Source organism: Elephantulus edwardii, unplaced genomic scaffold (assembly GCF_000299155.1).
Source record: "Elephantulus edwardii isolate Elephantulus edwardi_28Jun2011 unplaced genomic scaffold, EleEdw1.0 scaffold00226, whole genome shotgun sequence".
Taxonomy (NCBI): Eukaryota; Metazoa; Chordata; class Mammalia; order Macroscelidea; family Macroscelididae; genus Elephantulus; species Elephantulus edwardii.
The window spans coordinates 817,863-833,170 of NW_006399976.1; the positions used below are offsets into that span (position 1 = coordinate 817,863).

The 15,308-nt window shown below is 47.8% G+C and overlaps 1 protein-coding gene across 1 annotated transcript in view; it reads left to right on the forward strand.

The window, feature by feature from the left end:
• The first annotated feature begins 3,730 nt into the window (after positions 1–3,730).
• Positions 3,731–15,308, forward strand: part of PLVAP (plasmalemma vesicle associated protein) — a 16,325-nt gene continuing 4,747 nt past the window's right edge. Inside the window, exon 1 of the mRNA XM_006898315.1 lies at positions 3,731–4,111. Coding sequence (XP_006898377.1) covers positions 3,731–4,111 — 381 coding nt within the window. The remainder of the gene's footprint in view (positions 4,112–15,308) is intronic.

A 15,308-nucleotide genomic window follows, 5' to 3' on the forward strand; every position in this document is an offset into this window, starting at 1 on the left:
CCTGGCTGCTGGTGCCAAGAGTGTTGACTGTGGAGCCGAGCAAACTGAAGCTGTGAACAATCTCAATCTCTTCTTGGCACTAGCAGTCAGGAAATCAAAAGACGAATTGCACTGGGAAAAATCTGCTGTCAGAGATCTCTCCAGAGTACTGAAGAGTAACAATGTCAGTCTAAAGCCTAAGGTACACCTGATCGAGGCCATGGTCTTCACAATTATTTGCAATGCATCAGAGATCTACACAATGATTAAAGATGACAGAAAAAGAAGAAATGATGCCTTTGAATTATGGGGCTAGAGAAAAGTATTGAACATGCCATGGATCACCCAGAAAACAAACAGGTCTGTCCTAGAGAGGATGAAACCAAGTTTCTCCTAGGAGGCAAGGATTTTGAAGTTCCAGCTCATATATTTTGGGCACGTGGCTAAAAGGGAGCAGTCCTTGGAGAAGGACATTGTGCTCAGAAGGGTGGAGTGATAACACAGGAGAGGAAGACCCTGAATGAGATGGATTGACACAGTAACTGGAGTAATGGGGGTAGGTGTGTCAGAGTCAGTGAGACTGGCTCAGAACAATGCAGGTTTCAGAGCTGCTGTACATAGCTGAATCTCAGGTGACTAGATGGCACGTAACAACAACACAGTAGTTGTGGATTACCACAATGTCTGCCTCCATCTTAACATGATCACACATTCTCCGTCTCTCTCTCTCTGTATATGTCTTCTTTTCTTTTCTAAGGAAAGTATTCATGTTGGTTTGGGAGCCGTGGTGGTGGTGATAGTTAAATGCTCAGTTTAACACTCAGCTGGTTGCTGTCAGAAAGGCCAGTTATTTGAACCTGCTCAGAAGCTCAAGAAGAGAGCTTCTTGAAAATTTGCTTCTGTAAAGAAAACTCTATGTGCCAGTTATATTCTGTCACTAAACAATTCAATCGAACTGCACCACCAACAGCCTATTTATTGGCTTAGGACCTGCCTTACTCCAATAGCATTACATTACATTACTCCAATAGTGCATTACATATTGTGCTACTAACCAAAAGGTCAGCTGTTCCAATCCACCCGCTGCTCTTGGAGAGGAATATAGTCAGCTTCCACCCCTAAAGATTTCCCTCAAAACTCTAATGCAGGGTCAGTAGGAGTCAGAAGTTACTCACTAGCAGTAGGTATATGGAATACTGCACAGTGACTGTCACAGTGGGCAGGTATGCCAGACAGTAAGGAGGCGAGGTAGGTCCAGGTTCAGAGCTGCTGTTCATAGGGTAGCTATGAATTGTGGTCAACTCGATATAATCTAACAACTCCAGCACAGCCTCATGTTAGTCTGACTGACGACACCTTCAAAGACCCTCTTTCCCAATAAGCTCACAGCCACAGGTCTCCAGGTTAGGATTTCAACATAGAAGTTTATGTTAACTTAGACTTCAACAAGAATTTTAGAGTGATGCATTTCAACTAATAACAAATGGACAGGATCTTAAGAACATCTCAAGACTAGTACACCTCCAGAGTTTGCCCAGGCAGAGCCCTGCCCAAGTTCCTCTGATGGACTCCAGCCACCACGGCTCTCTGGCTCTCTGTCATGCCCCCCCCTTTAACTGGTACTTCCAGGCTGGGCCTCTCCCCTGGTAATAAATTACAAACCCTCCATTTATTACGGCTGGGCACCATGAAGAGCTTCACAAGCAGCCACACTGCCTCTATTTTAGGCAAGATCCCTAAACCCTGCCCAAGGTCACCAGGTGGTGGGTGGGGAGCACAGTGGAGCTTCACACCAGCTGTCTTCAGCTCCCCATCTGCAGATCTTCCCCGTACCCACCCTGCTCTGGGGGCTCTGGGTGGGCCTGGCCAACCAGGATCAACAGTTGGTTGGGCAGCAGCTACAACCCCCTCAGACCCTCCTCCCCCTCCTCCCTTGAGCCGTCAAGGGTCTGGAATCAGGAATCAGAAATCACCCTGGGCAGCTACGGAGGTCAAAGGTGCCATAGTGGTTTCCTGTCTCCCCCTGGGAACTTCCTCCTTTCCAACTCAATGACCCTCCTCCAGCCTCCGCTTTTTGGAGCACCACTGGGGGACCTCTCAACTCTCAGCTAGGCCTCCACTGCACCACTCAAGCTAATGGAGGGGGAGCCCCATGCCCTGGCCTTCACCCTATTGGGTCTCCCACAGTGATTGCATTATTGTCATTCAGGGTCCAAAAATTGCATCAAGTCATCCAGGGTCCAAACCCCTCCCCAATCCTATATGTTGTTCCTAGCCCAGCCCTGAGCCCCAGGACTAGGAGTGTCTATATCAGGCCTGTGTCTCCAAATACTGGAGTCATTAAGCGTTAAATCTGGCATGATGGGTTTTAGAGGGTCATGGTGTCACTCAGCACAGAGCAGAAAACCCCACGGAGGCTCTAGGGCTGGAGGTAGGGGACACACCCTGAGTCCTTTGCTCCTTATGTTCTGAAATCCCCTTCAAACCTGTAGGGGCACCACATAGTATCACTGGGAAATTCCACAGTGGAGATTCAGGAAGTGAGGCCCCCAACCAGCGTCACTTCTTCTAATCTCACCGAGCCCCCCACTCAGGCCTCTCAGTGGTAATGATAGAAATAATGACAGCAAAGACTAATGGTTGCAGCCAATTCTTTCTCTTGAGCTTCACCACAGCCCTGTATCTTGCAGCAGGGAAACTGAGGCATAGAGTGGGGAAGCTTGTTCACATTCAGGCTGAGCTCCAAGTCCCCTCCCGAAGCACTTAGCAAGCACGGACACTGAGCAGGTGACAGAGTCTGAGGAACCCAGCCCTCCCTTCATGTCCAAGCTCTCAGCAGGAGTCCCCCAGTGCGATTGCAGAGCACCCACTGTGTACCCCCAGCTCTGGGCAGAGCCTTGCCCTAAATTTTATCTCCTTTAACCTTGTTGTGAAATAGCTACACAGTCAACCAACCTGCAGGGATTAAATCCAGATCTGTGACCCGTGAGAACCAAGGTTAGTGGTTTCTCCTTCCTGTTCACAAGATAAACAGTAACAAGCCTGGACCAGCTGTCATCAATTCAACCTCCAAATCCTGGCCAACCCTCCTGTGTCAGATTAGAACTGCGCTTCTCCTGGTTTCCAGTAGCTGACTTTCCAGCAACAGATCACCAGACCTTTCTTCTGAGGTAATTTTGGGTGGACTTGAACCTCCAACCTTTCCTTTAGCAGCCAGAGTCTGAACTATTTATGGCGAGCAGTGAACTCTTGGACTCCAACAAGGTCATTCTTATTGTGTACCGTGGAGTTGGAACCGACGCAGAGCTGACCCTCGGGTGGGTTTTCAGAGGCAGTTAATTGCACTGGAGGAGATTGCCCACCCTTCTCCCACAGAACAGCTGGTGGATTTGAACCTCTTACCTTCGTTATTGCAGGGCAGCTTTTTGCCACGAGGCCACCAGAGCTCCCTCCAACAAGGCTGGGCCTGTGGGATCGGACACACGTTTTCCTGAGAACAGTGTCATAGAGCAGGGGCAGGAGGAGAAACTGAGGCCCGAGGAGGCAGGCCCCTCCTCTCCAGCTACGCCTGCCCCCCTTGCCAGGCCGGGTGGGAGTGTTGTGATAACCCGCAGCCCCCGTTTCCTCCTGGCCAGGAAGGAGCCAGGCAGAGGAAGTATTAAAAGGAGTAATATAAACACTCCCCCAGTGACCAGTGTCCAGCAGGAGCCGCCGCCTTGCCCAGAGGAGCCCAGTCAGCCGAGGGGCACACATGGTGCTGGCCATGGAGCGCGGGAGCCCGTACACGCGGCCGCTGCACAAGTCGGTGGGGAACGAGCACAGCTGCTGGTACTACCTGCGCTACTTCTTCCTCTTCGTCTCGCTCATCCAGTTCCTCATCATCCTGGGCCTGGTGCTCTTCATGGTGTACGGCAACGTGCACAGCGGCACCGAGTCCAACCTGCAGGCCACCGAGCGCCGCGCTGACAGCCTCTACGGCCAGGTCATGGGGCTCTCGGCCACCAAGACCAACCTGACCAAGGAGCTCAACCTCACCGCCAAGGTCAGGGACTCCATCATGCAGTCGCTGCTGAGCGCGCGTGGGGAGCTGAACCGTATCAACGCCAGCTTCCGCCAGTGCCAGGCCGAGCGGGTAAGCAGGGCTGCGCCCGGGGATCCCGGCCTCCCGAGCCTCCTCAAAGCGCAGCTCCATGCGCACTGCACACCTCAGCTTCACCTGCAAGCAAGGGGGGGGGCAAGCCCAAAAGAGGGGACATTTGTGGATTTTTTCCCCCAAAACTTCTTTAACTCAATATACCTTACTTATCTGTTGTTCAGTACCATGGGGCCAAAACCTACCCATAGCTGACCCTCCAATGGGTTTTTAGAGGCGGTAAATACGGAGGAGATTGCGCATGTCTCTCCAGTGGAGCAGGTGGTGGATTCGAACCTTGTAGCCTTGAGTTGGCAGCACAATGCCTTACCACTAAGCCACCAGAGCTCCCTTTTATTTGTGTATCTATTTTTATTTTTAATTGTACTTGGGGTGAAAATTTACAGAGCCAATTCAGTGTACTACGCAACAATTTTTGCATTGCACTGTCAGTTGTAATTCCAAAAGGGTTTTTTGGTTTTGTTTTGTTTGTTTGTTTAGGGCTGCGTAGGTTCCATTTTATGCCCCTGTGTCCTAATGTCAAGAATTGCGCTGTTCAAATCCACCAGCTGCTCGCTCTAGGGGAGAATGACGAGCAGTCAGCCTCCTCCTATAAAAATATACAGCCTAGTACCCAGATGGAAGGTTGATATGAGCCAGGATCTGTAAATTTGGTTTGTCTTAAAAAAAGGGATTCGTTGTTGCTCTGAAATCCACGTTTACCTGCAGGTGAACCAGCAGCAATAATAGCCCCTTGACTTAACACGTGTAAAGAGCCCAGAATTCAGTGGGTACACTCGAAGCAGGTAGTGACTGTTGCTAGTTATGGTGTCCATTCCAGCTCCGGCCACCCCTGTGTGCATAGGGTGGCTTTGTAGATTGTCCAAGACCTCCTGGAAGTGTATCGTCAGTCCTGTCTTCATTCGGATAGATGTTAACAGCATCTGGTTCTTGTTAAATGCCATGGAGTTGGCTCTGGCCAGTTGAGGCCCCATGTACAGCAGAGCCAACGAAGCCTTGCCTGCTGCGTGCCGTCCTTCCAAGCTCTGCTGTGCTTGTACTCACTGCTGCAGTCACTGTGAGAATCCATCTCATTGAGGGGCTTGGTCTCCTGCACTGACACTTTAGTTTTCCAAGCATGATGGCCTTCTCCGAGGACTGGCCCTTCCCAGTAACACATCCAAAGCATATGAGACAAAGTCTCCCCGTTCTTGCTTCTAAGGAACGCTCAGGCAGCGCTCCTAGACAGGCTCATTTGTTCTTTAGGTAGGTGGTCCGTGAGATGTTAGATTTTCTTTGCCATCACCCCACTTCAAAAGCATCGATTCCTCCTGTTGCTGTCATGAGGTGCCATTGGGTTGACCAGAACTCAGAGCAACCCTCTGAACAACAGATCAAACCCTTGCCTTTTTCTGCACCGTCCTCACAGTCTGCGGCCTGCTCAAAGCCACGGCCACAGTCACTGTGTCTGTCCACCTCATTGAGGGTCTTCCTCTCCTTCCCTGACCCTCCACCATGAGGTCTTTTTCCAATGACTAACCCCACCCCCGTCGTCATGCCGAAGTATACAAGACAAAGTTTCACCATCTTTGCCTCTGAGGAGCAGCCTGCCAGCACTTCACCCAAGATTGATGTGTTTGTTGTTTAGGAATTCTGTAGTATATTCGGTACTCTTCTTTAACGCTGTAATTCAAAGGCATCAAGTCTTCTCTGATCTTCCTTATGCAGAGTCTGTCTTTCAGGCACTTAGGAAATAATTGAAAATACTATAGCTTGGATCAGGCATACCTTAGTCTTTAAATGGACACCCTTTTGCAAGAGGTCTTTGACTGTAAATGCTCCCAATGCAACAGGGTATTCTAAGTCATGGTAACTGTAACCAATATTCTGTCCTCAAGTCCGTTCTGATGTGTGGCGACCCTGTCTGTGTGTGTCAAAGAAGAACTGTGTGCATAGGATTTTCAGTTTGATTTTTCAGATGTAGATCACCAGGCCTTTCTTCCAAAACACTTCTGTGTGGACTTGAACTGTCAGCCTTTCTGTTCAGAGCTGAGCACGCTCTCCGTCAGCACCACACAGAGGCTCCATAATAACTGCGCTGTTGTTGGGTGCCGCTGAGTTAGTCCTGACTCCCAAGGGGTAAGGAGGATTTTTTTTAAATTATTTGTGTGTGTGTACCATCAAATCAGATCTGACTGGTACAGGAGGAGATTGTTCCTCCTTCTCCAGCAGAGCATCTGGGGGATTTGAACCACACACCTCCGGGATTACAGTGCAGCTTCTTGCCACTAGGCCACCAGAACTCGCCAAGGAGCATTTTCATAAACCCTTTCACAGACCAGAAAATGTTGGCCCGATGGAGAAGTCTTTCTTTCCTGGAACAAAAGAGGAAAGCCGGGGAAGTGCCACACTCCCTTGGCCGTCACCCTAATTCAGAATTATCCTTCTAGTTGTTGTTGTTAGGTGCCATTGAGCTGACCACAACTCACAGCAACCCTATGATCATGGAGTCACAGGAGCGGTTGTGTGGAACCCCTCTTAGCCTCTCAAGTCCCTGGCGTGTGTCCCCAAACATCCTTGATTAGCATCCATGTTCTCTCACACTCGTTTCATCTGCCCAGAGAGTGACGGGGGGTACTGGGGACCTTCCCCTGGGGTTGGGGCTGAAACAGGGGTGATGGGGAGGGGATATTGGATGAGAACCAGCCGTGATTTCTTCCATAGGAAGAAAGGTCGATGCTGGGGCCTCAGATCCCCCAGCCTTCCCCACTGGGCAGAGGGAATGTGGGGGACAGGCACTCAGATCCCCAGGGCAGAGTTCTGTCTCTTCCCTCAGACTCTCAGACACATAGGGTGTGGCTCCCCCCCCCTCAGATCCCCAGCGATGGATGATGGACACCACCTGCTGCTCCCTTTCAGGCAGGACTTCATTGTCCCCTAAGGTCCCCAGGGAGGACCCATCCCCCCAAACTTGGCACTTCCTGTGTTCACCTTTCAGAACAGTGAGCCATCCAGCCCAAGAACCACTGAAAATTCCAGAACCATGCCATCTTATACTCCTGCACTCATCCACATTCCTGGTCCCTCCCTCAACCTTCAGCATAAGATGTTGAAAATGCTGAGAATCCTAGACGGTTAAAATCTGAACTTTGAAGCTCACAGCCTTTTCTTCCCTTTTAAACTGACGAGTTCCCCTTACCCAGAGGCCCTTGGGCTTCTTCCAACAGCCCTAGGGTTTCCAGCATCCTGTGCAGCTCCCTCAGGAGCCAGGCAGCCCCCCTTGTCTCTGGTCTTAACAACTCACAGTCAGAGTGGCCCTGGTGACCTCATGTGCGTCACAGGAGAACTGGGCTCCATAGGGGTCTCCATGGCAGAGCTTCTGGAAGTTGCCAGTCTTTTCTTCCAAGGCACCCCTGGGTGGGCTTGAACCTCCAGCCTTTCGTTTAGCAGCTGACATGGTCATCACGTGCACAATCTTGGAGCTCTGATCATGGAGAGTCAGCATCTCTGTCTCTCCCCTAAACCTGGTCGTGGTAGGAATATGACTTTTCTTACATGTTCTATAAATGGCCCTGAGCTCCTGCGGGGATTTTCAGGGTCTCCCCATCATAGTCTGTGCTGTGGTGTGGGGAGAAGCACCGTCCTGGGTTTCTCTTATCACTTGTTTGGGCCCTGTGCTTATTTCCTCTTTTTCACTTCACTTTGGGGGTCAGCTTACTCTGTGCTGACCCCCAGATCTTTCCTCTGTGACTGAGATTTCTGAAAACAAAAGCCAGGATCCTGACAAGCTATTCCTGTCCTCCAGCTCCTGCCCCAGAGAGAAGCGACAGCATTCCATCTCAGACAGGAAGAAAGGCCGGGCCCTTACAGAGCCAGACCCTCCCCTCCCGCATCTTGACCTGTATGTCTGTGGTGGGTTCTGCAGGGAAGTTGTGATCTTATTTCAGTGGTGACGGTGACAGTGTTGCTAAAACCAGAGTTGTTGCTGTTATTAGATGCCATCAATTTGAGTATGACTCATAGAGACCCTTGAACAACGGATACTGAGCCCTGTCCTATTCTCAGCCATCCTCACAGACTCAGATAACGGAGCCCACTGCAGCAGTCACAGCATCAGTCCATCTGGTGGGGGAAGGGTCTCCCTCTCCCCGACCCTCTACCTTTCCAAGCATTAATGAGGTCCAAGGAATAGCCTCTCCTAGCAACGTGCCCAAAGTATGTGAGGCGAAGCTTTATCATCTTTGCCTCCAAGGAGCGCTCTGGCTGCACCTTCTCACCAAGACAGACCTGTTTGTTCTCTTGGCCATTCAGTACTCTTCTCCAACACCACAGCTCAAAAGACATCAATTCTTCCGTCATTCTTATTCAGTGTCCAGCTCTCGGATGCACAGCAAGTGATTGGAAACGCCATGTCCTGGATCAAGTGCACCTTTGTCCTCACACGTTATTGCTCTTCAGTAATTTGGAGAGGTCCTACCTGCAGACTTTCCCAGTATGATACGTCTTCCAATCTCCTGACTGCTGGTACCAAGGGTTGATTGTGGATCCTAGTAAGATGAAGTCGCCAACAATTTCAGTCTTTTCTCTATCTAGCATGATGGTATCTATAGGTTCAGTGGTGAGAATTTTTGTTAATTATATGATACAACCCATTGTGAAGGCTGCAATGTTTCTTGACTTTGTGCAGCAAGTGCTTCAAGTCCTCCACACTTCAGCAAGTAATGTTGTATCATCTGTATAATGAGTCTTCCTCTGATTCTGATGCCACATTCTTTTTCATAGAGACCAGCTTCTCAAATGATTGGCTCAGCATATAAATTTTAAGAAAAAGTTTTTATTTTAATTATGATTTTAACAAAAGTTTACAGAAAAGTAAGATTTTCATTCATTCATTGTTACACATTTTACCCCCCTCCCTCCCTTCCTACTCCCCAGTTCACTTTTTTTTTAATCATTCATGTTACATAATTGCCTCCCTTCCTCCCTCACCCCCAGTCCTCTTTGCAACAATCTATTCCTTATTCTGGGCTGTTGTTGCACCTATAATGCCTAACCATATATTCAATTTTAAAAGTTCATCTGTTCCAATGCAATGGTCATTATCAACTCTTCTTTTTAAATAAAATTGTTATTTTATACTGGTTTACTAACAAAGTCAGCATACAGTTTGAATAGGTGTGGAGAAAATGCACAACCCTGAAGCACACCTTGCTTAATTTTAAACCATGTTATGTCCCTTTGCTTTGTTCATATGTTCCCTTGCTCTGTTCAAACAGCAGCCTCTTGGTGTAAGTATTTAGTGAGACATATAATTCAAATATCACAGGCAGTTCATCCCTTTAAAGTGGACAGTTCAATGACATTTAGTCCATTTACCATGTTGCCCAGCCACTGCCTCTAATTGCAGAACATTCTCATCACCTCTGAAGGAAATCCTTTCTCTCTGGGCAGTCGGCTTGCAAAAGTAGAGGGTCAGACCAGAGAGGACCCATCGACGAGGTGGACTGACACCCTGTGCAGTGGTGCGGCAGTCACTACTACAGCAGTGGACTGGAGCAAGGTGGCGGCAGTGAAGACGGCGTAGGACAAGGCAAGGTTTTGATCTGCTTTTCATAGGGTCACCGAGTCAAAGTAGACTAAACCAGCACCTAGCAGTTGGCAACCACTCCCCTCCTGTCTTGTTTCCAAGGCTCATCTGTGTTGTAACCAGCTGCTGTTACTGTTGTTGTTATGTGCTGTCAAGTCACCTGTCACTTATAGCAACCTTATGTACAACAGTTCTGAACCCTGCCCTATCCTGAGCCAGTCTCACTGACTCTGACTGGCCCCGAATCCCATTGCCCCAGTTACTGTATCAGTCCATCTCATCCAGGGTCTTCCTCTCCTGTGCTGTCCCTCCACCCTTCCAAGCATGATGTCCTTCTCCTGGCCACGTGCCCAAAATATGTGAGATGGAGCTTCAAAATCCTAGCCTCCAAGAAGAAACTTGGTTTCACCCTCTCCAAGACAAACCTGTTTGTTTTCCTGGTGGTTCATGGCGTGTTCAAGACTCTTCTCCAGCACCACAACTCAAAGGCATCAATTCTTCAGAGCTTTATTCCTCTTTAAGCCAGAATAATATCCCATTGCATGACTGGACCACATGATGGTTATAGATTCATCCACTGATGGATGTTTAGGTTGTGTCAGCCTTTGTCTATACAAGGTGACAGTGCTTCAGTGAACATCGGGATACAAGGATCTGCTGGGCAGATGGCGCTCATTGTGCACATGCAGCTGTGTGTGGCCTGGCTGCCTCATGGGGTAGTTCTGTGTTTAACACACTCAGGAACATCCAGAGTCTTTCAAACTTCCTTTTACACTCCTGCCACCTGAATCTAAGGGCTCCAATTTCTTCACATCCTCACCCACACATTCTATTGTCTTTTGTAAATATATCCATGCTGGGGGTTGGGGGTGTAAACTTTGCTGATACAGTAGCTAAAACATTCAGCTGCTAACAAAAAGGTTAGCGGTTCAAATCCTCAAGGGGTGAAAGATATGGCTGGCTGCTTCCATAAACACAGTCTTGGAAACCCTATGGGGTAGTTCTACTCTGTTGTGTGGTGTCGCTATGAGTTGGAATTAACTTGAAGGCAGTTATTTGGGTCTTAGTTGGTATGAAGACACCTACTACTTATCTTCTTGAGTTTTCCCTATAACTTGATGGACTTATTTTTTACTTTTTTATCATCTGTATATCTTCCCTGGAGAACCATCTATCCAAGTCCTTTTATTGTTGAATATGTATACATAGGGAGCTCTGGTGGTCTAGGGACAAGAAGCTGTACTACAGTCCCAAAGGCACATGGTTTGAAGCCACCTCCTGCTCTGCGAGAGAAAGATAGGCAATCTCCTCCCATGCAGTGAACTGCCTCTGAACCCTCCTGGATGGTCAATTATGGGTCAGTTCCAACTCGATGGATACACAACAACAACAAATTTATACACGTGTGTATGTGTGCACTCCAATGCATGCATGCTCTGGTGGCACTGTGTGTCAAGCATTCATGCAGTAATCAAAAGGACACACACACACACACACCCCGAGCTGATCAACAGGAGAGAAATGTGACCGTCTACTGATAAAGTTCACAGCCTTGGAAACTTGATGGGTGGTCCTACTGTCAACTCAGTAACACAGCAAGAGTGGGTATATGTTGTTGCTAAGTGCTGTCAAGTCGAGTACGACTCATAGCAGCCTGATGAACAACAGATCTGGACCCTGTCCTGGCTTGTGCCGTCCCTGTCATCTCTGACACATACGAGCCCATGGTGCATGCCCTGTGTCGATGCATCTTGTTGAGGGCCTTCTCTTTCACTGACCCTCCACCTTCCCAAGCAGGATGTCCCTCTCTGGACACTAGGCCTTTTATACGTATGCTTGGCAAATAGTCTTTCCAATTCTGTGAGAATATGTCTTCTCACATTCTTCCAGGTGTCCTATAAGGCACAACGTTTTTTCATTTTGATGAAATCCCACCTATCTATTTTATTTTTCTTTTGTTTCCTGTGCTTTTGGTGTCATACCTATGACGCCACTGCCAAGTCCAAGGTCAAAATTCTTGCTTTTAAGAGTTTTGTTTTCAATGCTTGCAATCAGGTCTCTCCTCGGATTCAATTAACAGGTCTCTTTGTAAAAAAATTTATCTCCCAAGTTGTTGTTATGTGCCATCGAGTCACCAATAACTCATAGTGACCCTGTGTAATAACTCTGAACCTTGTCCTGAACCCAGTGAGCCAGTCTCACTGACTCCAACACACTTAATCCCATTGGCCCAGTTGCCATGTCAGTCATCTCATCTGGCATCTTTCTCTTCAATGCTGTCCTTTCACACTTCCAAGCATGATGTCCTTCTCCAAGGAGAAGGCCCCTCGTGGCTGTGTGCCCAAAGTATGTGAGATGGGGCTTCAAAATTCTGGCCTCTAAAAAGAAACTTGGTTTCCCCCTCTCCAAGACTTATCAACATTCTGCATTATGCAGATGATACAACCCTGCTTGCTGAAACTGAGGAGGACCTGAAACGTTTGCAACAGAAAATCAAGGACTGTAGTCTTCAATATGGATTGAAGCTGAACAGCAAGAAAACAAAGATTCTCACCACTGGGCCAGTAGGCAGCACCATGATGGATGGATGGAGGAGAGATTGAGAGTGTTAACAATTTCACCTTGCTCGGCTCCACAATCAACACTCTTGGCACTAGCAGTCAGGAAATCAAAAGACAAATTGCATTGGGGAAGAGTGCTCACCTTTCATGTGGATGCAATATTTTTAAGGTTCCTATTTGTTGCTGTTTCATTCATTTTTATTGCTAAATAGTACTAATTATAATACCTTTTGAACCCTTTCCTAATGTCCCAGAGTTGCTGTAACAAAGTACCCCAAAGTATATGCCTGTAGGATTCCATAGTTGGCATTAACAGGGAATGCAATAGGTTCATACAGGAGGTTTAAGTCTACCCAGAAGCACCTGGATAAAAAGCCTGGTGACCCGTGTCTGAAACATCAGCCATTGAAAATCCAATGGGACACAGTTCCACTGATGCACATGGGGTCCCTGTACTCAATGTCAAGTGGCTTTTGTGTTTATTTATTTGTTTGTATGTTTGTTTGGGGAGAGTGGCTTAAAGAACAGTATTGCCTTGTCTCACAGTTCTAGAGGGTTGTTGTGGTTAAGTACTGTCAAGTCAGTTCTGATACATAGCAACCCTTTGAACAATGGATATGAACCCCATCGCTATCCTGTGTCATCCTGTGTCTAACATACTCAAGCCTACTTGTTAAAGTCACTGGCCAATCCATCTCGTTGAGGGTCTTCTCTCCTTCACTGACACCGCTATCTTTCCAAGCATGATGTCCTTTTCCAAGGACTGGCCCCTTCCTAACAATATACCCAAAGTGTGTTAAGAGGAAGTTTCGCCATGCTGGCCTCCAAAGGAGCACCTGGCCGCACCTTTGCCAAGACACACTTGTTTGTTGGTCTTTTTGGCAGTGCGTGAGATGGATTTTCAGTGCTCTTCTCCAATACCGCAGCTCAAAGGCATCAGTTCTTTTCTTTTTAGTCTTTCTTTATCTTCACTTTTCAGGTGCGTCTCTTGTAGACAGCAAATTGATGGATTTGGGGTTTTTATCCAATCCGCTACTCTTCTTCTCTTCAATGGTGCATTCAAACCATTCACATTCAGTGTGATTACTGAAAGGCAGGGTTTTATTGTTATCATTTTGTTGAATTCTTTTTGGTGTTGTTGCTAGTACTTTGGTCCATGCTGCTGTCTGTGGTACCTCTGTAAGAATGAGAGCTCTCAGTGTTTCCTGCAATGCTGGTCTTGTTTTTACAAACTCTCTTAGTTTCTGTTTTTCTGGGAATATCTTGATCTCTCCTTCATATATGATGGATAATTTTGCTGGGTACAGTATTCTTGGTTGATCAAGGGCATCAATTCTTCTGCCATCCTTATTCATTGCCCAGCTTTCAACCACATAGCAAGTAATTGCAAAGACTATGATTTGGATCAAGTACACTACCAAGTTCAAGCTGACATCATTTCTTTCAGAACTTGGGAGACTTTCCAATGCAATTCGTCTTCTGATTTCCTGGCTGCTGGTGCCAAGGGTGTTGAGGGTGAATCTAAGCAAGATGAAATAATTCACAATCTCTTCTCTATCTGTCCTGATGTGGCCTATTGGCCTAGAGGTGAGGATTATAATTTCCTTGCTGTTGAGATGCAACCCATATTGAAGGCTGCAGTCTGTAATTCTCTGTAGCAAGTGTTTCAAGTCCTCCTCACTTTTAGAAATCAAGGTTGTGTCATTTGCATAAAGCAGGTTGTTGATGAGTCTTCTTCCAATCCTGATACTGCATTCTTCTTCAAATAGCCCAGCTTCTCAAAATTATTTACTTAGCATACATATTGAATAGGTCTGGGGAAAGGATACATCCCTGACACACACCTATCTAGAGAGCTCTTGTTGTGGGCTTTCAAGTCAGAACTGACTCATAGCTGACCCTCCAGTGGGTTTTCAGAGGCAGCTGATTGCACAGAAGTAATATGTCCATCCTTCTCCCTCAGAGCAACTGGTGGATTCAAACCATGGACCTTCAAGATTGCAGCTCAGCTTCTTACCACTAGGCCACCAGAGCACCCTATCTAAAGGGTAAAATTCTAGATTCAGAGTATTAACAGTGTCTCACTCCCTCCAAAGTCTCTAGTGGGGGCATCTTTCCTTGTCTCTTCCTGCTTCTTGTAGCCAAGGCATTTCTTAGCATTTTTTTTGCTTTTCTATACATCATTACCAGGTGTCTGTCTTACCCCTGCGTGTGTCCATCTCTTACTCTGTCTTTTCCTTGCTAAGATATCACTCAGAAAGGCTTAGGACTGGCCCTCACTTGACTCTGGCATGAGTCTCTGTGTGGTGCCAATAGCTAAGTGCTGGATTTCAGAAGGATTCAGAAGGTCACAGCCTTGAAAACCCAATGGAAAACCTCTACTTTGCATGGCTGGTGCCACCAAATGTCAGAATTGAATAGAGAGCCACTCACAGTGACAACTTCTGGTTGCCTCTACCTATTAATTTAACTGACAGCGTCTGCAAAGATAAATTCTGTTTCCACATCAGATCACATTCCCAGAGTGATTGACACTGTGGGCTGACAGCGATAGTGAGGAAGGCACAGGAGGGTAAGGTTCCGATTTGTCGTTCATAGGAGCGTTGTGAGTCCTAGTCGACTCAACATCACCTAACAGCAATTACATATAACCCCAAAGACTAGACCCACAACCCTTGTGCACCCAATAAAATGAGTCACATGGGTGCTGAGCCTGGAATCCCAGCTCTGAGACTCTGGACAACCTAACGAGCTTGCAGTCTCTCCTCTATCCTGTGCCCTGTCCTCCATCCTGTGCCCCTGTCCTCCGTCCTGTCCCCCGTCCTCCATCCTGTCTCCGTCCTCCATTCTGTCCCTGTCCTCCATTCTGTCCCCGTACTCCATCCTGTCCCCCCGTCCTCCATCCTGTCCCCCCAACCTCCATCCTGTCCCCCTGTCCTCCATCCTGTCCCCCAACCTCCATCCTGTCCCCCTGTCCTCCATCCTGTCCCCCCAACCTCCATCCTGTCCCCCTGTCCTCCATCCTGTCCCCCAACCTCCATCCTGTCCC